The sequence below is a fragment of the Schistocerca americana genome, chromosome 6 (assembly GCF_021461395.2).
Source record: "Schistocerca americana isolate TAMUIC-IGC-003095 chromosome 6, iqSchAmer2.1, whole genome shotgun sequence".
Taxonomy (NCBI): domain Eukaryota; kingdom Metazoa; phylum Arthropoda; class Insecta; order Orthoptera; family Acrididae; genus Schistocerca; species Schistocerca americana.
In genome coordinates, this window is record NC_060124.1 from 184735875 (window position 1) to 184760539 (window position 24665).

Sequence of the window (24665 nt, forward strand, 5' to 3'; positions counted from 1 at the left end):
GATCAGCAGACCACCACCTGTCACACCTGGCAGCAGGGTATCTGAGTTAAGTGCCATCATGACACTGTGCTAATAGATGCGTGATTTATGAGTCAGATAGAGAATCATACACTGTTTGCCAAAAAGAGCAAAGCACTCGGAAGGGGAGAAGCAAACAAAATGAAACTCCACTGATAGAGAGGGTATGTGATGTTATTGCAGTGATTAGAAAATCAAGTGAAATTGACAAAGAACTTGGCAGTATGTGCCCACTTATCAGTATGATAGTGGCTTCAAGGAGTGCTGTAGTTTGGTTAGGAATGGTGTCACAAAGATGATGTATCCTTTCCTGAGGTAAGCTTGCCCGCACCTGTTGTAATGGGTCCTCGATATCCTGGACACTGGCACTGGGATGTAGTTGACACCTGCACTGATCCCATGCATTCTGTTGGGGCAGATCTGGGGAGCTTGCCGGCAACAAGAGTATCTCAACATCACACGGAGGGTTCATAAATAAATGTGTCACGTCGAAGATAATGTAACGGTTGAAAAATGGCGTCACAGCACTGTCTCGCAAGAGGTAACACATGAGGATGCAGGATATCCTTGACATGCCATTGTGTCATCAGAGTTCCATCAGTCACTACCAGCTGTGACCAAGAGTCATACTTGATGGCTCCCCATACTGTGAACTCAAGGAGTAACATTGCTTTACCTCTCCAAAACATTGAAAGAATGGGACCTCGCACCAGGTCATTGCCATATTCACTGACGACCATCGTATGTGGTAGTGCAGAACCGCAATTCGTTGCTGAACACGATTCACCAGTGGTGCGCGGTTCCTGGTCATGGCACCACTCCAAAGGCTGCCATTTGTATTGTGGTGTTAATGGCAATCACCCCCGTTGAATGGTAACTCCCTAGCTGGGTTGCTACTAGTTTCTGTCCAATGGTGCAGGATAGCACAGAATTTTTCAGGGAGCCTGTTCCTTGGTCTCAGATGGCAGGCACAGATGTGAAGGGTTACAGTGTGCTTGGTGCACAATATGGCAATCCTCCATTGTGGTGATTAGATGTGGTCAGCCAGAACCCTGTCAGCGAGTGCACCTGTCCTCGCATTCCTCCACAGTCCTATATCGGGCCACAGTCACATCTGAACGCCCCTCAAATCTGGATATTGCATGATTTGAGCAAACGGAGAACCACAGTGAGGTCACTGTCAGGTGCCTATAAAACTGTCTCGCACGAGTATGCAGTATCTTCACATCTTCAAACTGATCACTCGACACCTGATGTTTTTTGCTTCCCTTGTGTACCCTACCAGGGCTGGCAGTAATACTAATGCATTCTTGTGGCCATACTGTGTGTCACAGAGAATTGGAACTATCATTTACATACCTGCTGATGGCGTGTAGGCGGTCGAAGATACGCTGCCATTCGATGATGTCTTCTGGGTGCTTCACTTTTTTGTTAAACAGTGTACTTAAAGGTCTTAAGTGTTGAAACTTCCCGGCAAATTGAAACTGTACTGTACCCGGTCACAGGTTTAAGTTCCAGTGCAGTGCACAGTTTTAATCTGCCAGGAGATTTCAAATCAATACATACTCCACAAAGAGTGAAAATTCATTCTACTCTTTAACAGTTGCTTAGGCAGATGAGTTATCTCTTCTTATTAGGATCCCATTCCTCATAGTGTGGCAAACATAATTAATGTGCTTATAATGCATTCATCCACACTCTTTACTATTTCTCTATAATCCTCTGAACAGCGTCATACGATTGTCAGCGAGTTTGTCTTCAGTATCAGTACACAAGAAAAAGATCTAAATTGTGAGTAGCACTGGGTATGCAAAGTGTCCACGTCTTTTTTTTATTCAGGCGGGACAGTGTCCATAGGTCATTTTTTCCCAGTTTGTTCTGATTTTTGGCATTGTAGTAAACTGAAATTTCGTCCACTGTGAACAGAAAACAGAAAAACACTTGTTTATTTACTTTGCAGTTGCCTTATATGGACTCACAAGTAAAACTGATAATGAAAGCTACAATATTATCCTGAGTAAATAAGTTTTGTTTGTTTACTGTGCCGTACTCTTAATACCTAACTGTTGTCAGTTAACACTTTATTCTTTAGGCATCTGAAAAAGGTGTCGACGTCAGTGTTGTCATCTCCAATATGAATAATGGTTTGGTGCAGCTCACCACACTAGTCTGCCCTGTGAAGTCTCATCATCTCTGCATAACTACCACAACCTGCAACCATTTGAACCTCCTCACTGCATTTGATCCTTGATCATTCTTTACAATTTTTACCCCCTGACACATAGCTCTATTACCAAATTGCCAATTCTTTAGTGCCCCAGGATGTGTCCAATCAACTTATTCATTGTTTTAGACAGTTGTACCATAAATTTCTCTTTTCTCCAGTTCGATTCAGTAGTTAGTCATTAGTTATTCAATCTACCTATTTAATCTTCGGCATTCTTTTATAGCATCACGTTTCAAAAGCTGCTGTTCTTTTCTTGCCTGAAATATTTATCATCCACATTTCACTACCGTACAAGTCTATGTTTAAGACAAATACCTCAGAGAAAAGTTCCTGACATTTAAGTTTGTAGCCATTGTTAACAAATTTCTCTTATGCAGAAACATATTTCTTGTTATTGCGTGTCTGTATTGTATATCCTCTCTGCTAGTGTCATAGTAAGTTATTTTGAAGCCTAAACAGCAAAACTCATTGACTACTTTTTCATTTTCAAATTCTAATTGACTCTAGTGCCCTTGTCTTTTGTTGATGTTAATCGTCAAAACTCTTTTCAAGGCATTATCTGCCGTGTTCGACTGAACTCCCCAAGTCCTTTGCTGTCACTGACAGGATTAGAATATCTTTAGCAAACCCCAGAGTCTTAGTTTTTCTTCCCAAACTTTAACACTCTTTCCAAATCTTTCTCTGGTTTCAATCACAGATTGCTCAGTGTACAGAGTGAATAACACTGGAGATAAGCTGCAACCCTGTATGACTCCCTTTCATATTCTTCAACTCTTGTAACAGCAGTCTGGCTTTTTTACGCCTTGTTAATAGTCTTTTGCACCCTGTATTTTATTCCTGCTAGCTTCAGAATTTCTGGTCAACACTGGCTAAAGCTTTCTTCTAAACCTACAACCTTTTTTGCCCCATTTGTTCATATATTTCTCCAGAACCCAAGCTAATCTTTCCCGACATCAGCCTCTACCAATTTTTCCATTCTTCTGGAATTTGAAAGTACGTGCAATAGTGGTTCAGGCTGCAAACTCTATTTCTTGTAAATATGATTTTCTACTTATTAATTATGTGCTAATCAAAATATTTCTGATGTTACTTAAAAAAAAAAAAAAATATTTTATGTGACTGAATTTCCAAGAAAAGGCTTTGAATTTCCAGCAGATGTGTATGTTGAATTACTTGTGTGAATTTGTTTAAGGATGCAAGACTTGGAGAATGCCCTCCTTGGTGAAGACGAGATTCCTGATGATGCCTTACGTCCAGAGGAATGGCAGAAGGCATTGGGTGTGCTTGACAAGGGAAATCAGATGGTCTTGTTTAATGATGTGTTCGATCTTCCACAACAGATAGCCTTAAGAGACGAGTGTCAGCAGTTTGTTGGTGAGTACATGTTGCATAATCATTTATTTTGCAAAACTTAGTGTTACGAAATGACCACATACAAGATAGCTTTGCAATTGTGTGTGGCTGGATTGATGAACCACTGTATATAAATCAGTATGTGTTGATAAAATGAACATCTGAATATATGAGGGGCATTCAATAAGCAATGCAACACATTATTTTCTGGAAGCATGTAGGCTTTACTCAGGATTCCAATACAACATATTATTCCCCCACTCTTTTGGCTGTTTTTCAGCATAATCTCCATTCAATACGACGGCCTTATGACACCTTAATTGGAGGAGCTGTATGCACACATGATACCACTCTACTGGTTGATGTTGTAGCCAACGTTTTGCTACATCAATAACCTCCCCATCATCAAAGTATTGCTTCCCAAAGAGTGCATCTCTCAGTGGGCCAAACAGATGGCAGTAAGAAGCTGCGAGACCCAGGCTGTAGGACCGATGAGGAAGAACAGTCCAATGAAGTTTTGTAAGGTCCTCTCTCATGTGCAATCTTTGTGTGATGCCTTGTGTTGTCATGGAGCAGGAGACATTCGTTTGCATTTTTTTGGCAACGAACACCCTGAAGTTCTTTCTTCAATTCCCTGAGGGAAATAGAATACACTTTAGAGTTGATTGGAGCACCGTGAGGGAGGACTCAAACAGAATAACCCCTTCAGAGTCCCAGGAGTCTGTCACTATGGTGTTACCAGTTGAAAGTGCGGCTTTGAACTTTTTCTTTGGAGTCGAGGTGAAGTGGTACCACTCCATGGATTGTCATTTTGTTTCCAGTCCGAAATAGAGAACCCATGTTTCATTGCCTGCGATGATGATCAACAAAAAATTGTCTCGATCAGCCTTGTAACATGCAAGCAGTTCTGCACAAATGGTCTTTTGTTACTCTTAATTGTCTTCTGTTAGGCAGCGAGGAACCCAATGGGCCCACACCTTTGAGTCCTGTAATTGATGGATGAGTGTGTCACCACTGCTGACAGAGATGTCAAGTTGTGCAGTGAGGTGTTGATCACCTCGAATGAGTGTGTCTGTGTGTTCCAGCACGCGGGATATTGGACACATTTGGGTGACCTTGTTGCAGCGATGACAGATGCGTCACCTGACAGTTCATGGTGCTTTCGTTCACTGCCACATCTCTGTAGACATTCTGCAAGCACCATTCTGCAGGCTCGTATAAATATTTGCGATGCCCTGGTTTTCTTCCAAAAGTAATTCAATGGCAGCTTTCTGCTTGGAGCACACCTCCGATATAGACACCATTGTGAAGGCTACTTACAGCACACCCACATGTTGGTAGTCCATGAAACTATAGGGGCTGAAGCAGAAACATTTCACAATGTCCTACAGCAAATCCTGCATTTTTTCAACTGAATTTGGCTGGGAAAAAAAGTGTTGCGTTACTAATTGAATGCCCCTTGTAACAAAAATGTAATACTTGCAAATAATGTAGTACACGCTTGCATATGAGACAGGTATTTGCTAACTGTGGAGTGGGTTATTATTTGCCCAAAGTTAATGTAAATTATGAGCACAGCTGGTTCTTAACATCATGTTAAGAGTACATCTGAATTATTATGTTTTGACAGTCACCATTCACGTGATGATGTTATGAAAGGTATGACTAAAGCAGAGACACTACTGCTGGCAGTAAACAGTAACATACTGGTTTCACTGGATTTTTGCAACAGGTGAAGGAAGTCAGTGAATCAGTAACTGAAATAGCTACCTCATTTTGGTAATTGTTGAGCAGAGAATTATTATGGTTTTCAAGTTCTGTTACTAAATATATCACAAAACAATTTGCAATCGGTAGACTATAATAATTAATAAAATATTAAAATAAAAGCAGTTATCCAGAATGTTTCAAAGTATACTTAGTTTCTCTCAAAATGGGTTTTCACAAAACAGTCCGGTTGATTTCTCATACCGAGCGAGGTGGCGCAGTGGTTAGCACACTGGACTCGCATTCGGGAGGACGACGGTTCAATCCCGTCTCCAGCCATCCTGATTTAGGTTTTCCGTGATTTCCCTAAATCGTTTCAGGTAAATGCCGGGATGGTTCCTTTGAAAGGGCACGGCCGATTTCCTTCCCCATCCTTCCCCAATCCGAGCTTGCGCTCCGTCTCTAATGACCTCGTTGTCGACGGGACGTTAAAAAACGCTAACCTAACCTAACCTGTTTTCTCATATATATCAGCTTTTGGCATGAGTGACTTATTATTCTGGCTCTGAACTACATCTGACATCACTTTTAAGGAAAGTGTATGCTTTCTGGAAACTTCTACTTCCTTTGCTTGTTAAACATCTATAATAAGCCTAACACCTTGAAACCGGTTCTACCCCTTCTTTGTGTTAAGTTTGATATGCACTGACTTGGGCCAATATTTCCTTTTTTTTCCATTGTTGAATAACTACTGGACTATGATCAGTTTATTGTAATTTTCTGGATTATTGAAGGCTGAGAAAGACAAACAAGTGGTTCAACATGTGACATGAGAGTGAATGAATGAATGAGGGTGGGGCATTTTTGTGTGGGTTACATCATCTTGTGTATTCAGCTGCCTGTTGTAAGTCTTTTCATTTGTTGCTGCTTTGGCAGCTTGCACATTAATAATGATGAAATGAGGAGGAGGACGACACAACACCCAGTCCCCAAGTGGATTAAATCTCCAACCTGGCCGGGAATTGAACCCAGGGCCCCCTGCATGGCAGCCAGCCTTGCTGGCCAGTCAGCTATGAAGGACAAATATCTATGAACACCAAGCACTGCCATTTAGTACACGCAATGAGCATCTGCATTCCACCTGATTGTCGTTTTCATTTTAGGGAGATGATGTTATCCAGCTACATTTCTCCTCAGTAATGAAAGCCTGTGTATTGTTGCAGTCTGTTTATTTCTGCAACAGACATGTTTGATTTTGTTAATGAATTTTTGTTTCACAAGCACTCTAAATTGATTAGAAAATTTTTCTTTGACAAAATGCATAAGTACAAACAGAGATTTATCCACACAATTTCTTGCCAGCTAAATGTATTTTAAGGTATGGTACAGTCTCTCAGTGAGCATGTTGATGATCAGCATAGCATGCAATCTCTAGCTATTTGCACATCAATGTATGCTATGGACATAGTTCTCCAGAAAGTATGCCCAAAACTGTGCTGTAGCAGAATCGTGTTCTAGACTTTATTTTAGGGCAGGGAGCATGATTTTAAAAGCAGGAGCATCTGTCTCCTGTAATGGTGTGTTGTTGGTCCTGTACACTTCTATTTGTTTCTCTTGGCATCTTACATCAGTGTTTACTTTTTTCATACATCTACAGGTCACATGCAGTAGTCTCTTATTTGTGGTGTTATCATTGTAACCTTCCACATGTTACAGGAAGTTCTTGCCAAGTCTGATCCGAAAAATTTAATGAAAGTTTGGAAAATGACACTACCACATGGTCATTTCTGTTGTGTGTGTGGAACTTATGTGAAAATCCTTACCACACATAATCCGTTTCCAGTTAACATCATTGTTATTGAGACTGTGTGTCTCATCAGTACAAATACAATTGATTCCACACTTCAGAATTCTTACCTTGGTATTTTCATCACTATTAACACACGTAATCTGTGCTTCGTAGCTTTGGACGTAATTCCTTGTGTTGTAGCAGACGATGATATATAAATCTTGTGTGATTAACGAGTGAATTCTTTCTAACTGTGAGTCCAATTCCAAGTGTCAAATTACATCAAATATACAATGAAAAAGAATTTTATTAATGATATGAGGAGAGCAGGTAGTGGCAAGTATGGCAGGCAGGTTTGCTGTGGTGGTTCGTAAAGCATAACAGTTTGGCACTCTCTAACTAGTGGTTGGCATGCAACTACAGCGTAGCACCTATCACTAATGTCTCTTCCTGTGTTATTACCTCTTCTCACATGTTGTATATTATCATTTGACATTTGCATCTCCTATGAGTTGGTAGTAACTTATTTTTAAAACTCTTCCATTAAGAATTTATTGCAAGCAGTAATATTATCATTCAACTTAATTCCTACTTTCCAAGTGGGGTAGCAAACTGCTCAAAAATAGGCATTGATAATATGTTTATAGAATGGTATAATGAAAAAAAAAATTACAAAACCAGTAATCAATTGGCTCTCAGACAATGATAGCAATTCCTTATGTAAAACTTTAATGTTGGTCAGGATACAGAAACTACTAAATAGAGGTCAGGGTGTAGTCGCTAAACCAAACATTGATAATTTTAGATATTATCTTGTCAAAGAAATGAACTAGAGTGATGTATACACTGCTTGTGACATGAATGAAAAAATACAACACATGGTCTTTACCTTACATGAAATCTGTTTTCCGCGAAAGAAACCAAAATTACACCAAAACCTTAAAGAAGAAGAAGAAGAAAAAGGAGGAGAAAGAAAAAGATATACTGGAAGATATTGAAAATAGTAACAGAAATCAAAGCAAGTGCATTACGAGAAAAAGATAGTCACATCAGGTTAGAAAATGAAGAAAGAAACTGATGGATTTAGGTTGTAAAGTAGGTAAAGTATTTCTTGAAACCATTTGAGATAGTACCACACAAATGATTAGTATCAAAAGAGAGGACACAGCATTTTTTTCGGATGGAGACTCATTGACACACAAGGTCTGTTCAGAAAATTCCGGAACATTTGTAATTTCGTGATAATGGTGTGTTGGAACGAAATGAGTTTGGCATTCCTTCACATACATGTGTTTAATGTGTAACTGCCATAAATTTCATTGTTGTATGTCTGTTAGTTATTGTGCAGTACTCTATTGAGTAGAACATTGTTGCACAGTTTGTGAATTTCGACATGGCGGAGTTAGAGGAGCAATGCATCTGCATTAAATTTTGCTGGAAATTCAAGAAAACCTTTACAGAGACACACCAAATGATGCGGGAATTCTATGGTGATGATTGCTTAAGCTGTACTTGGAGTTACGAATGGTTCATATGGTTTAAAAATGGCTGAACTGAAGTTGCAGATGACTCCTATTCAGGACGCTCTTTGACGTCTACTGATAACGCTCATGTCACGAATGTCAGCAAAATTGTGCATCCTAGTCAAGGCAGACTGACTGAGAGATTGCAAAAGGATGTAACATTTTAGCTGGATGATGTTATGAAATCCCAACACAGTGTCTTGGATTGCATCGTGCTGCCACCAAGTTCATCACGCAGCTCTTGAGTCAAGACCAGAAAGACCTTCGCCTCACAATCTTTGAAGAGCTTTTGGATTGTGGAAATGAGAACAAGACGTTCCATAGAGAATCATAACTGGTGATGAGACATGGGTCAACAGTTATGATGTTGAGACCAAGGTTCAATCTTTGCGGTAGGTTGGGAAAAGTTCTCATTAGGTCAGGTCAAATGTCAAAGCCAAACTGACAGTTTTGCTTGACTTTGGAGGAATAGTTCATCATGCACTTGTACCACAGGGATAAACTGTTCAGCAATGGTACTATTGGGATGTGTTGCAATGCCTGCGAGAAAATGTGAGAAGGAAACAGCCTGAAATGTGGTGAGAGAATTCACGACTCTTGGTATCACGATAACGTACCCATTCATTCATCCCTGTTTGTGTGTGACTATTGCACAAAAATACAAAATCACTGTGCTGCCTCATCCTCCTACTCTACAAACATGGCACCTGCAGCCTTTTTTTTACTTCCAAAGTTGAAAACCTCATTTAAAGGACAAAGATTTGCAACGATAGATGAGATAAAAGAAAACTCGCAGACGGCACTTCACATGATCCCGCAAGAGGCCTACCAAGACCACTTCCGGAAATGGAAACAGCCTTGGGAGCAGTGTATCAATTGTGGATGAGTATATTCCAAAGGCGACCATGCGCAGTAAGTAAAAGGTAAGTATAGAAAAATTTTGTTGACGAAGTTCCAAAATTTTTTGAACAGATGTCATATGTAGGAGTAACTTTTTGTGTGCACCAGGGAAGCATTTTGGGACTCCTGCTGCTCATATTGTATATTAATGTCCTTAAAGACAATATTAATGGTTACCTCAGATTGTTTACAAGTGATGGATTTATCTGTAATGAAGTACTAACTGACTGAAGTCAGTGAGAGTCATAGAGGCCAATTGCATACAGTTCTTGAAATGTCAGTTGATGCCCCAAGATAAAGGAACAGCTAAATGGGCATGGGAAAGTGCAAGCCATTTATCTAAGTAATTTGTTATGTCACAAGAGTCCAACAATATTTTATTGCACAGTTAAATCTTATAATTCAGCTACCTGCCAAAAAACATATTTCTTCTAAATTCTCCTATTCCATCTTATCACTGTAAATATAGAGCATTTTTCAAACATACAGTAAAAATGGAAAATCTTCAATTCAGATTTACAGGTAAACAATGCACAAAAATAGGTTCAGTATAAATAAATAGAAAAAATAAATTTTTTATAACACTGGGCAAGATTGAATCACATAATTCTGAAAACAAGTTTGATCAATCAGAGAAGGCGACCTGGCAAAAACACATTTCTGCTGAATTCTCTTAGTCCATCTTACCACCACAAATATAGAGCATCTTGCAAACATACATTAAAAATGGAAACCCTTCAATTCAGATTTACAGGTAAACAATGCACAAATAGGTTCAGTATAAATAAATTTCTTATACCAATGGTCAAAGTGAATCACATAATTCTGAAAACATATTAGCTTAATCAGGAAAGGCACTTGGGCATATTCAAGCCACTTACGTGGAAAAATAATAAAGTACCATTTAACAATTGAGCATTACATCATTATTAAAACTGTTACATATAAACCAAACTTCAGACAGGGAATCATGGAAGGGGTAGGTATGGCAGGCCAGGTCTGAATAAGATGGTTTAGAATAATGGGCACTACTGGGTAAATTATGCCCAATTGCTGCAAGATACACTACTGGACATTAAAATTGCTACACCAAGAAGAAATGCAGATGATAAACGAGTATTCATTGGACAAATATTTTATACTAGAACTGAAATGAGATTACACTTTCACGCAATTTGGGTGCATAGATTCTGAGAAATCAGTACCCAGAACAACCACCTCTGGCCATAATAACGGCCTTGATACGCCTGGGCATTGAGTCAAACAGAGCGTGGATAGCGTGTACAGGTACAGCTGCCATTGCAGCTTCAACACGACACCACTGTTCATCAAGAGTAGTGACTGGCGTATTGTGACGAGCCAGTTACTTGGCCACCATTGACCAGATGTTTTCGAGTGGTGAGATATCTGGAGAATGTGCTGGCCAGGGCAGCAGTCGAACAGTTTCTGTATCCAGAAAGGCCCATACGGGACCTGCAACATGCGGTCGTGCATTATCCTGCTGAAATGTAGGGTTTCGCAGGGAACAAATGAAGGGTAGAGCCACAGATCGTAACACATCTGAAATGTAACGTCCACTGTTCAAAGTGCCATCAATGCGAACAAGAGGTGACCGAGACGTGTAACCAATGCCACCCGATACCATCACGCTGGGTGATACGCCAGTATGGCGATGACGAATACATGCTTCCAATGTGTGTTCACCGCGATGTCACCAAACAACGATGCGACCATCATGATACTGTAAACAGAACCTGGATTCATCCGAAAACATGACGTTTTGCCATTCGTGCACCCAGGTTCATCGTTGAGTACATCATCGCAGGTGCTCCTGTCTGTGATGCATCGTCAAGGGTAACTGCAGCCGTGGTCTCTGAGCTGATAGTCCATGCTGCTGCAAACGTCGTTGAACTGTTCATGCAGATGGTTGTTGTCTTGCAAACGTCCCCATCTGTTGACTCAGGGATCGATACGTGTCTGCACGATCCGTTGCAGCCATGCAGATAAGATGCCTTTCATCTTGACTGCTAGTGATAAGAGGCCGTTGGGTTCCAGCACAGTGTTCCGTATTACTCTCCTGAACCCACCGATTCCATATTCTGCTAACAGTCATTGGATCTCGACCAACACGAGCAGCAATGTTGCGATACAATAAACCGCAATCACGATAGACTACAATCCGACCTTTATCAAAGTCGGAAACGTGATGGTACGCATTTCTCCTCCTTACACGAGGCATCACAACAACGTTTCACCAGGCAAGGCCAGTCAACTGGTATTTGTGTATGAGAAATTGGGAAACTTTCCTCAAGTCAGCACGTTGTAGGTGTCGCCACCAGCGCCAATTTTGTGTGAATGCTCTTAAAAGCTAATCATTTGCATATCACAGCGTCTTCTTCGTGTCGGTTAAATTTTGCGTCTGTAGCACGTCATCTTTGTGGTGTTGTGGTGTAGCAATTTTAATGGTGTAGCAGTTTTAATGGCCAGTAATGTAGAAACTCAACTTTTGAGGGATGCCATAGGGAGCAAGGGGGCTGTAACATCACAGAGGTTACAGTGAGATGGGAAGCAGTGCGGTGCCCACACGCATATACACAGCGTATGTGGACCAGTAGGTAACAAATAACATCCTGGACCAGCACCTCCAAAAACCACGAATGGCACGGAAGGACGAGAGAAAGCATATAAATCATGCATAATAATTGTGGAACATATGAAAATGCTCAGACCAAGACAAGAAGCTCAATGTGAATGTGGCTCCAAGCCCCAACCAAACCTTACATGTAAAAACAATATTTTTACAATATGAATACTAAAAGAATTAACCAGTTGATCTTACAATAAAATATAACAAGTTAATGTAATAATCCCAAAGCCCTCAGACACATTAAGTGGCTTAGAAGGTAATAAGCAAGTCTTGTGCTAACACTCAAACAACTACAATCACAATCATATTTGAAACAATAAGTATTACATTTCCTGAAAGGGCAAAACTTCACCAGAGTTATAGAACTCAGTTATTCAAAAGAGCCAAGATTTAGTGGACTACTAGCTTTTACTTATCACAGCCATAGGCAATTTTGTGTTCACTACATCAGTCAGGGAAGCAACAACTTCCAATACAAATCAGACTCAATTTCGACTTCAGTGGTCACTAACACACATGGCGGCCTAGAACATATGACAATTAATTTTAGGCGCTGCTGATAAACAAGTGGACAGATAACAAGTTGTAATTAAAAGAAATTTTAAAACACACAAATGCCACACTCAAATGACTTCAAATGGAGGCACCAAAAGGTAAATTCAATTCTTTAGAGTGATGGAGAACCACAGGCAATCCGGTGTAGCGGGAGAAACTTCAACACTGGAGCACATGCATCAATCATGTAACGAGTACCTTACCCCCAAGGTTAAAACAGACAGCATCAGAAAATGAACAACACTCCAACACCCATATCAGCAACTATGCTTTCTTAATGCAGGGTAAATCGACTGTGTTGACATTATGCCCACATACTGCTGATTAGCACAACTGTAGCAATGACCACCCACTGAGACAGTCTACATCTACATCTACATTGATACTCCGCAAGCCACCCAACGGTGTGTGGCGGAGGGCACCTTAAGCTCAGCCAACATGGCTCAGTTCTGTTTCGAGTTTAATTTTGAGTGCACAATGTTTTCTTCATACTGTGTACACTAAAACCACCTTGTGATAGTCCCAGAAGAATCGTAAAAGTGAAAGATGTGCATTAGGCATGCTGATGCTCTGAAGGAATAAGGTAATGTTCTTCTTTTGCTCGTCTTTAGAACAGCCGACTGACATGAGGACTCTCATGTTACTTGTGAAATTATTTCTTGGTCAAGGAGGCTTGACTTTCAGAGGTTAATCTCAGAAAATTGGAGATTCAAATAATGGAAATATCCTTGGGATGTTAGAGCTCTTGAGTCATTATGACCCAGTTCTTACAAAACACATTAGCAAGATCAGGGACCTACAAGAAGTTGGAAAACATTTTCAAGAATGAATAATTTGTAATTGTGCCCATCACACTATGGATGCCATCTTGGAACTGAAAGAAAATAAGGAGAATTATTGAATTATTGTGTGCTTGTAAAGGCTTATCTGGAATATGTGCAGCTGAGAGTTGTCATGAAGCAGATTCTTTTTTTGGAGTGATTCATCTTCCCCACATCCTGTTCAGTAGACATCCACAATGATGGGAATTGGTGAAACTGGGTGTTGGAAGTTCTTTATATTCTGTGCCTGATAAACAGTGGAGTACCTGGGTTGATGCTGCAATACCAGTTGCAGCTGGCTTGGATGAAATTTCCTTGCTGTCATACCTCTCAGTAAGTTAAATTTGTCAGCTGAAACATTGTTTGGGCACCACGGAAGACTGACGTCTGGAGGACCCAGGATAACCAACCAGTATGTTTCCACTGCGGACGACCGGGACATGTGGTGCGCTATTGTCGAGAAAGGTGGCGGATATTTGATGACGCCCATGCCAGAAGACAGCAGACCGATCTTAGCCGATGCCAACTCCGGGAAGATAAAGATGAACAAGAAGATGTGGGTACAGGACGACATAGGTCAACATCGCCGCAAGCTATGCCGCTGGAGAGTACGCTCCCCAACAGGCTGATAAAGGTCTCCTTCGCAGTTTAGAAGCTCCAGCTGATCACCTAGCTGCCGCAACCTGGAAAATTAAACGGTGCGACCTTCCTTGGAGGTGAGGCCGCTGAAGAGAGAAATCCTCCGCTGTCAATCACTACGAAAATGATAGGAAACTTAAGTTGATATCATCATGGATGGCTGACCAGCCCAAGCTCTTGTGAACTCTGGAGCATCACGTTCGGCATTTCAGAGAAGTACCATCGCCAGTTGTATAAAACTGTATTCGTCGACAACAAAACATCTCTGCTGAAGGTGGCTAATGGGAAATATGTAAAACCTACAGGAAGATGTCATTCATGTGGGTATGAGTGGCCATGCACAGCCCTTAGAATTCGTCGTCTTACAAGAGTGTAGTCATGACGTCATTCTCAGATTGGACTTTTTGAAAGCTTCTCAGGCGATTATAGATTATGGTCGCTTGAAGATTATCATAGACAAGACGAGATACTGTGGACAGAAAGGTGCGCATCTGAGTGTGTGGAGACTGTGTGTGCTGGATGAAGTGATTATTCCTGCAATAAGCGCTAGAAAGGTAACTGTAATGTGTCATGCCATGCATCAACCCATGGATCTTGTAGTGGAATGTAAGAGAAGCATACCACTGAAGAATAATTTGGTCATCCCAGCCTCTGCCGTCTCGTTTAAGAACGGATTGGGTGAGTTGTGTATAGTTAACTGTCACCATGAACTACAGATCCTTCCAAGAAGCATGTGCATAGCAAAAACTGAGCCATTAATTGCAGAACAGCTGAACATCATAGAAACCTCCCATGCCGAGTTTTTGGGCGAAATTAATACTACCACTATGAGAAAAGATCTTCTAGCTCGACTATCACCAGATCTCACTAAGGAACAGCAGAAGAAGCTACTTGCCATTCTTCAAGAGTTCTCTGAAAGCTTCAATCCACAGGTGAAGAGCAAATCAGACAAATCGATGGTGAAGCACCGGATTAGCGCTGGAGACCACCAACCAGTAAGCCAGAGAGCATACTGTGTTTCACCAACAGAATGTCGAATAATTTGCGACGATAAAGAGAAAATAATGAAGAATGACATCATTCAGCCTTCGCAGAGCCCATGGTCGTCACCAGTGGTCCTCATCAGGAAGAAGGATGGCAGTTGGCACTTTAGTGTTGATTACAGGAAGCTTAATAAGATAACTGAAAAGGACGTTCGCCCTCTTCCATGAATTGACGATACACTAGATTGTCTGAAGTGGCTAAGTTTTTCTCAACCATGGACGTGTACTCGGGATACTGGCAAATTGAAGTAGATGAGGCTGATCATGAGAAAACTGCATTCATCACCCCTGAGGGTCTATATGTGTTGAAGGTAATGCCATTTGGTTTGTGTAATGCACCGGCAACTTTTGAACGGATGATGGATAATCTTCTAAGTCACCTGAAGTGGACGATGTGTCTTTGTTATCTAGACAATGTTACAGTGTTCTCAGAGATATTTCATGAACACATTAAAAGACTTAGGGCTGTTCTTAAATGTCTCCAACAAGGCGGACTGAAACTTCATCTAAGAAAGTGTCTTTTTGGAGCAAAATAAATCAAAATACTTAGACACCTTGTGTCAAATGAAGGTGTGTGGCCAGACCCAGGAAAGGTGAGATCTGTAACGGAATTTCCTATTCCGAAAAGTATTAGAGATGTGAGAAGCTTCCTCGGATTATGTTCTTATTACTGTAATTTTTTCAAAGACTTTTTTATCAAAGCCAGGCCACTCCAAGAGTTGTTAAGAGCCGATGCTAAATTTATCTGGGGTGGTGCTCAACAAGATTCTTTCAATGTGCTGCGAAAAGTTCTGACGATTGACCCTGTACTTAGTCTGTGTGATGAGAAAGCAGCTACAGAACTACACACAGGTGCCAGTGGGTATGGAATCGGTGCTGTTCTGGTGCAAATTTCGTATGGAAAAGAGAAGGTTATACTATGCTTCTAGGACACTTACAAAAGCCGAAAGAAACTACTTGACTCCAGAAAGAGAATGTCTTCCTGTGATCTGGGCCATGTGCAAATTTTGACAGTATATCTATGGGAGGCCATTCATGGTTGTTAGAGACCATCATTCACTTTGTTGGTTGACAGGTCTTAAGGATCCAACAGGATGACTCGCCAGGTGGGCACTACGTCTTCAAGAGTATGACATTACCATAGTGTACAAAAGTGGAAGAAAACACCCAATAAGCCAACTGTCTCTCAAGAAACCCTGTGCAAGACCATATCTCAAATTATGCTTGCCTTAAATCGGTCAGTTCAGAAGGATGTAGGTTGCAGGAGTTACTGGGAGATGAAGAAGCGTGCACAGGATAGAGTAGCATGGAGAGCTGCATCAAACCAGTCTCAGGACTGAAGACCACAACAACAACAACAACAACAACAACAACAAATCGGTCAGAGGATGTGAAAGGGCAATTTGAGGTAGTTAATGGATTACTTTGCAAGAAAAACTTTGATCCGTTTGGAAAGAGGTGGCTACCGGTGATTCCTAAACACATGCACTTAGTTGTCCTACAGAAATTCCATGACACACCTAAGGCCAGACATTTAGGATTTATTAACACATACAATAGGATCCGCAAGAGATTTTTCTGGTCAGGTTTATTTAGGAGTGTCTGTCGCTATGTGTCGCACTGTTGAGAGTGTGAGAGGAGAAAGGCAGTTCCTCAGAAACCACGTGACCGACTCATACCAATTCCACCAGCTGAAACGCCTTTCCAGCGTGTTGGGATTGATCTCCTTGGACGATTTCCAACGTCTGCTAGTGGCAATAGGTGGATTATTGTTTGCACTGATTTTCTGACATGCTATGCCATTACAAAAGCCATGAAAACTGCCAAAGCATTCAAGGTAGCCAAATTCATCGTGGAAGACATTGTATTAAAACACGGTGCCCTAAGCCCATTAATTACTGATCGAGGGAAAGTTTTTCAATCTAATCTTGTCAACTGCCTACCATCCGCAAACTAACGGGCTTACTGAGTGCGCTAATAAGACCTTGGCCAACGTGCTATCAATGTTCATCGATGTTGAGAAGAGCAGCTGGGATGAGGTGGTACCTGTTGTGACGTTTGCCTCCAACACTGCTCTGATGCACGGGTGTGAGGCAACTATGATGATGGACACTATGTTTCCGTTACATCCTGATGATGTGGACGATGATTACAATGGTCAGGTGTTGACCAGAGCTGAGGAAGCTCGGCAATTAGCTCGACTCCGCATGCTGCAGGGTCAAGAAAATGTTTGCCGACAGTATGACGTGAGCCACTGCCCTGTTGTCTACCAGCCTGGTGACCTCGTCTGGATTTTCACTCCTGTTTGGAAGGTTGGTCTCTCTTAGAAGCTCCTCAGGCGCTACTTTGGACTTTATAAGGTTGTAAGACAGTTGTCTGATGTTACTTATGAAGTTCAAGATTTCGACCCCGACACAAGACGACGAGAGGTCAGAGATATGGTCCACGTCCTTCAAATGAAGCCCTATAAGGATTCTGCAACCCAGGGTTAATATGAAGCTCCAGCGACAGGCAACAAGCGGAAAGGTGACGAAGAGCGTAGCGGCAAAAGAAGTTCTAAGATGACCACTGCCAGGTCGAACATCAGTCATCGGGAGTTGGAGTATGCAGGACCAATGGCTTGTTCCCGGACTAGGAGGACATAACACAGAGATGCTGTTCTCTTAAGGAGGGAGCAATGTTGCAGAAGAAGCTGAGTAGCACAGTCACGGTGGTGTAGTGGTTATGGTACTAGAGTGTTGCATGGAGGGTCGTGAGTTCAAAACTCACCTAAACTGTAAAATCTTAATTTCTATTTTTTGTCGAGTACATTCTAGAAGTATCTACAAATGTTAAGAATCATTGTATTGGAATGTTCTGTGAATATATATATATATATATATATATATATATATGTGTGTGTGTGTGTGTGTGTGTGTGTGTGTTCTGGCCATAGGCAGTTCGCTCTGCAGGTTAGTGTTCGTCATTCATCTAACTACACCTTCTTCTATGTGACAGTATGTATGTGAATGGTGTCTGTTCTTTCAGACATATCCAAAAGAAGAGACACCGTGGTGGATAGTGACAGCTGTGAAGAATGAAATTTCAATGAATTACAAACATCAGCTGTGTATGGGATGTTGATTGAAATCAACGGGAAGAGAAGAACCTGGGATCTCCTGGTTACTAGGCAGACCTCTAAACCCTAAGCCACTGAGCACACAGGAGTTAGTGCGGCTATGCGGACTTATCCCAAGCACGATCCCCAGCAGATCTGCTTTCTCAACTTACACCACACACTATGAAAGTAGTGCTCCTCTTAGTTGAGAAAGCAGGTCTGCTGGAGGGCGTGCTTGGGTTACTTCCACACAGCCGCGCTAGCTCCTTTGTCCTCGCTGGCTTAGGGGATAGAGGCCTGTCTAGTAACCAGGAGATCTCAGGTTCAAATCCCGGACAGGCTCTCATTTTCAACTCTCCCTGTTGATTTCTGTCACTGTCCCATACACAGCTGATGTTTGTAGTTCATTGAAATTTCATTGTACAATAATTGTATGTTGAGTAACGTCTGAAGCTGAACTTGTAATTTTGTCAGTCATATCAATTTTCTCCTTTCCCATGTAGTTCATGGTTGAGCTATCTTCCAGTTCCCTAGCTGTGGTGGTCCTGGGCTCCTAATAACTGTCTTCATTACTACTTTTTAAACCAATTTATTACTAATATTTCAGCCTCTTATGCCATGAAAGCATCAGGGCACTAGTATTCTTTCTTGATATGTTTAATCTCTATACTCAATCATGATTTATCTTATTGCTGTGTTAGTCCTTTCAGAGCCGCAGTGAAAAACAGGAGATGTGCTGTGTAATGATTTTTTTGTCTTTTTTGTAATTCTGATTGTAATAGAACATTATTCAAGGTGTGTCATAATAGCTACACTAGTATCCTGAAATAATAGAGGCTTTGAAATTAAACAGTTTTCTTAATGAAGCAATGTCCAATAATGTGTTATTTTGAACTTGTGCTGGGACGAAGGAAACTATTTATTCTAATCAAAGTTCTAGAAGGATCTCATTGCAAAATAAGTGTGAAATTTAGAGCATTATATTAACAAGGGCACATCAAGCAGGTGTGGTTATAACTGTTTTCTTTCTGTGAAATTATTATTATTAAATACAAATGAAATTGGAAGTGTATTTATAAATGTTGGTTAAACTTCTTGCTACTGCAATCTACTGTAATTCTGATTGAAAATGTGTGTGGAAATCAGAAATGCGGCTGCAGAAAACTCACTTGGAAAAAAATTGTGTGTTAGAGGCAACAAATTTAATTGCATCCAGCGTGCTAACAAAGCTAGTACTGTTAACAGTGGCTCAATGATACACATGTGTATACTAATGTGTGCTCTGATTCAAGCTATTACACCATGTTGTTGTTGTTGTGGTCTTCAGTCCTGAGACTGGTTTGATGCAGCTCTCCATGCTACTCTATCCTGTGCAAGCTTCTTCATCTCCCAGTACTTAAAGCAACCTACGTCCTTCTGAATCTGTTTATTGTATTCATCTTTTGGTTGCCCTCTACGATTTTTACCCTCCAAGCTGCCCTCCAATGCTAAATTTGTGATCCCCTGATGCCTCAGAACATGTCCTACGAACCGGTCCCTTCTTCTTGTCAAGTGGTGCCACAAACTCCTCTTCTCCCCAATCCTATTCAATACCTCCTGATTAGTTATGTGGTCTACCCATCTAATCTTCAGCATTTTTCTGTAGCACCACATTTCGAAAGCTTCTATGCTCTTCTTGTCCAAAATATTTGTTGTTCATATTTCACTTCCGTACATGGCTACACTCCATACAAATACTTTCAGAAACGACTTCCTGACACTTAAATCTAAACTCGATGTTAACAAATTTCTCTTCTTCAGAAACCCTTTCCTTGCCATTGCCAGTCTACATTTTATATCCTCTCTACTTCGACCATCATGAGTTATTTTGCTCCCCAAATAGCAAAACTACTTTACTACTTTAAGTGTCTCATTTCCTAATCTAATTGCCTCAGCATCACCCGACTTAATTTGACCACATTCCATTGTCCTTGTTTTGCTTTTGTTTATGTTCATCTTGTATCCTCCTTTCAAGACACTGTCCATTCCGTTCAGCTGCTCTTCCAAGTCCTTTGCTGTCTCTGACAGAATTACAATGTCATCGGCGAACCTCAAAGTTTTTAATTCTTCTCCTTATTAAACTGATAGTTCGCTAATTTTCACATCCGTCAACACCTGCTCTCTTTGGGATTGGAATTATTATATTCTTCTTGAAGTCTGAGGGTATTTCACCTGCCTCATACATCTTGCTCACCAGATGATAGAGTTTTGTCAGGACTGGCTCTCCCAAGGCCGTCGGTAGTCCCAATGGAATGTTGTCTACTCCCAGGGCCTTGTTTCGACTCAGGTCTTTCAGTGCTCTGTCAAACTCTTCGCGCAATATCGTATCTCCCATTTCATCTTCATCTACATCCTCTTTCATTTCCATAATATTGTCCTCAAGTACATCGCCCTTGTATAGACCCTCTATATACTCCTTCCACCTTTCTGCTTTCCCTTCTTTGCTTAGTACTGGGTTTCCATCTGAGCTATTGATGTTCATGCAAGTGGTCCTCTTTTTTCTAAAGGTCTCTTTAATTTTCCTGTAGGCAGTATTTATCTTACCCCTAGTGAGATAAGCCTCTATATCCTTACATTTGTCCTCTAGCCATCCCTGCTTACCCATTTTGCACTTCCTGTCGATCTCATTTTTGAGATGTTTGTATTCCCTTTTGCCTGCTTCATTTACTGCATTTTTATATTTTCTCCTTTCATCAATTAAATTCAAAATTTCTTCTGTTACCCAAGGATTTCTAGTAGCCCTCGTCTTTTTACCTATTTGATCCTCTGCTGCCTTCACTACTTCATCCCTCAGAGCTACCCATTCTTCTTCTACTGTATTTCTTTTCCCCATTTCTGTCAATTGTTCCCTTATGCACTCCCTGAAACTCTGTACAACCTCTGGTTCTTTCAGTTTATCCAGGTCCCATCTCCTTAAATTCCCACCTTTTTGCAGTTTCTTCAGTTTTAATCTACAGTTCATAACCAATAGATTGTGGTCAGAGTCCACATCTGCCCCTGGAAATGTCTTACAACTTAAAACCTGGTTCCTAAATCTCTGCCTTACCATTATGTAATCTATCTGATACCTTTTAGTATCTCCAGGATTCTTCCATGTATACAACCTTCTTTTATGATTCTTGAACCAAGTGTTAGCTATGATTAAGTTATGCTCTGTGCAAAATTCTACCAGACGGCTTCCTCTTTCATTTCTCTCCCCCAATCCATATTCACCCACTATGTTTCCCTCTCTCCCTTTTCCTACTCTTGAATTCCAGTCACCCATGACTATTAAGTTTTCGTCTCCCTTCACTACCTGAATAATTTCTTTTATCTCATCATACATTTCATCAATTTCTTCATCATCTGCAGAGCTAGTTGGCATATAAACTTGTAATACTTTGGTAGGCATGGGCTTCGTATCTATCTAGGCCACAATAATGCGTTCACTATGCTGTTTGTAGTAGCTTACCTGCACTCCTATTTTTTTTTAAATTCATTATTAAACCTACTCCTCCATTACCCCTATTAGATTTTGTATTTATAACCCTGTATTCTCCTGACGAAAAGTCTTGTTCCTCCTGCCACCAAACTTCACTAATTCCCACTGTATCTAACTTTAACCTATCCATTTCCCTTTTTAAGTTTTCTATCCTACCTGCCTGATTAAGGGATTTGACATTCCACGCTCCGATCCGCAGAACGCCAGTTTTCTTTTTTCTGGTAACGCCGTCCTCTTGAGTAGTCCCCTCCCGGAGATCCGAATGGGGGACTATTTTACCTCCGGAATATTTTACCCAAGAGGACGCCGTTGTCATTTAACCATACAGTTAAGCTGCATGCCCTCGGGAAAAATTACTGCTGTAGTTTCCCCTTTCTTTCAGCCGTTCGCAGTACCAGCACAGCAAGGCCGTTTTGGTTAGTGTTACAAGGCGAGATCAGTCAATCATCCACACTGTTGCCCCTGCAACTACTGAAAAGGCTGCTGCCCCTCTTCAGGTACCACACGTTTGTCTGGCCTCTCAACAGATACCACTCCGTTGTGGTTGCACCTACGGCACGGCCATCTGTATCGCAGAGGCATACAAGCCTCCCCACCAACGGCAAGGTCCATGGTTCATGGGGGGAGGGGGGATTACACCATAACAACTATTAATTAGCTTGAATTCTGATTGCAGTGCGTCGTGCAACATAGAGTGCCGTTGTATAAACCAGTGGAAAAATGCTCCTGTCAGAGGACAAAAAGGTGAATTTGTACCTCCTGAAAAGACTCTTGACAGAAAAGCCTTTCTCACCTACAATTTTGACATGCAAGTGTGTTATTGCTCTTTTAACGTACACGTTCTAAATGTATTGATCCAGTAGTTCATACTGAAGCCTTCATAGTTAGCAGCCCCCTCTCACTGCCACTGTCTGTATATGTCTATTTCCCACTGTCTCCTTTTTCTCCCATTGAGTTGCAGTACAGCTCACTTCCACTGTCTCCTCTCTCACTTACACTATTCCTTTTGTCTTTCAGTCTCACTGCCAGTCTCCACCTCGGCAGCTGAATTTCACATGTACCCATGTGTTTAAAATTTTGTCCAAAGTGCAACTTGCCCTATACCTACATGTTAAAGTTCACTGGTCTGGGAGGGTCGAGATGGCCCACCCCCTCCCTTCCCCCTCCAAGTCTATTTATGGTGTCCACTCATCTGTCTTTCATTTCCACTGTCTCCCTCTCTTCTCCTTTTGTTGCCTCTACCTCCATGCATCTCTCTCTCTCTCTCTCTCTCTCTCTCTCTCTCTCTCATTTACTGACAGTCTCTCAATACAACCAGTATCTCTTGGCAGTCACTGCTACTGCCTTCATTCATCTCACTTTCCATTTCACTGACACTTTCTCCCATCATCATTGTCTTCTCTCTTTTTCTGCCACATTGGAACTGTCTCCTTTCTCTTTCAATGTTTCTGCTATTTTCCTGTAGCTCAAAAAAGTGTGAATATGTTCACATGCCAAAATTTTAGGCAAGGAACGCAGAATGATGATTTAGGCAGCTGGCTCGCCACTTTTCCATTGGCTCGCCACTTTTCCATTGGCTCCCCACTTTTCCGTTGACTCCCCACTTTTCTGTCAATCTCTTCAAGATGAACATATTCACCTTTTTGTGCTCTGACAGGATCTTTTTTGTGCTAGTTCCATTCTTTTCCCTGCTACAATAGTGTTTGCAGCTTATATAAAATGAATCCTATAGATGAGTAGAATTTGACAGTTTATTTATTTATAAGCTTCAACACACTTACATATTATGTCATAATAGAGTAAAAATGTTATGAGAAATCTTTTACTGAATTTGCAGTCACTCCACTTTCACATAATTTTTTACAGTCAAATTAAATTCTTTTCAGGCATATTAAGATCCTTTTTAGCCCATTTTTTGTTAATTTCAGCACCACTGTGGGCATATTAATATAGGCAAGACGTGCCCATTATACAGATACAATGCATTATATAATTTCATTGGTGAAAAACAATATAGTTTGGTTATGTCAGAATCCTTGCGATGATCCTAGAACCTTTGCCATATGTTCACAATGTCAGTTAAAATTGTCTTTACAATGCAGATTGGATATTATGTTATATTTTATTGCATAAGTATAACAACTTTGAACTGATGGATCTTGGTAACAGATAAGGATACTGGAAAAAGTTTCGAAGTTGTCTGAGAATATCATCTTAAGAACGTATGGTGAAATTTTCAATAATCTGCCATTAATAGAAATTATAGAAGTGGTGATCCCCGAGCTGGTGCTTTTGCACCCAAAAATCATGGTTTTCAGGTATATCTTAACAGCGGGCACAGATATTCAAAAACTGGCAAAATGGCATTTCTGACTGAATGTCTGAAGAATGCACAGTTAAAATTTGAGCCATTTACTATGGTTGGTTATGTAGATAATTGCAAACCACTGTGCACAAAACAACTAAAAATTGCTTTTTGCAGTTTTCTCCATAGTTACTCTAACTTCCAACGTCTGACTATAGGTAACAGATAATAATATCGAAAAAAAGTTTCGAAGCTGCATGAGAATATCACCTTCCGAACACGTTGTAAAATTTTTGATGATCTGCCATGAGTAGAAACTCTGAATGTGGCCAGCCCCACAATTGGTACTTTTTGAACCCAAAAATTGTGGTTTTTTTGGGGGGTTTTCTCAGCTATCGCCCATGAACAAATGGTGCTTTCATGAGACACCTAATGTCCATCCTGTACCACACCTAATGCTAAAGAACTGACCAATTTTCCTGGGTTGGTGAAAGTGTGTATATTGTCTAAATTTTGACCCT

General features: G+C 40.9%; 1 protein-coding gene across 1 annotated transcript in view; it reads left to right on the forward strand.

The window, feature by feature from the left end:
* Positions 1 to 24665, forward strand: part of LOC124619737 (TBC1 domain family member 23) — a 221771-nt gene that overhangs the window by 37008 nt on the left and 160098 nt on the right. The window contains exon 2 of the mRNA XM_047146310.1: positions 3438 to 3619. Within this exon, the coding sequence (XP_047002266.1) occupies positions 3438 to 3619 (182 nt within the window). The remainder of the gene's footprint in view (positions 1 to 3437; positions 3620 to 24665) is intronic.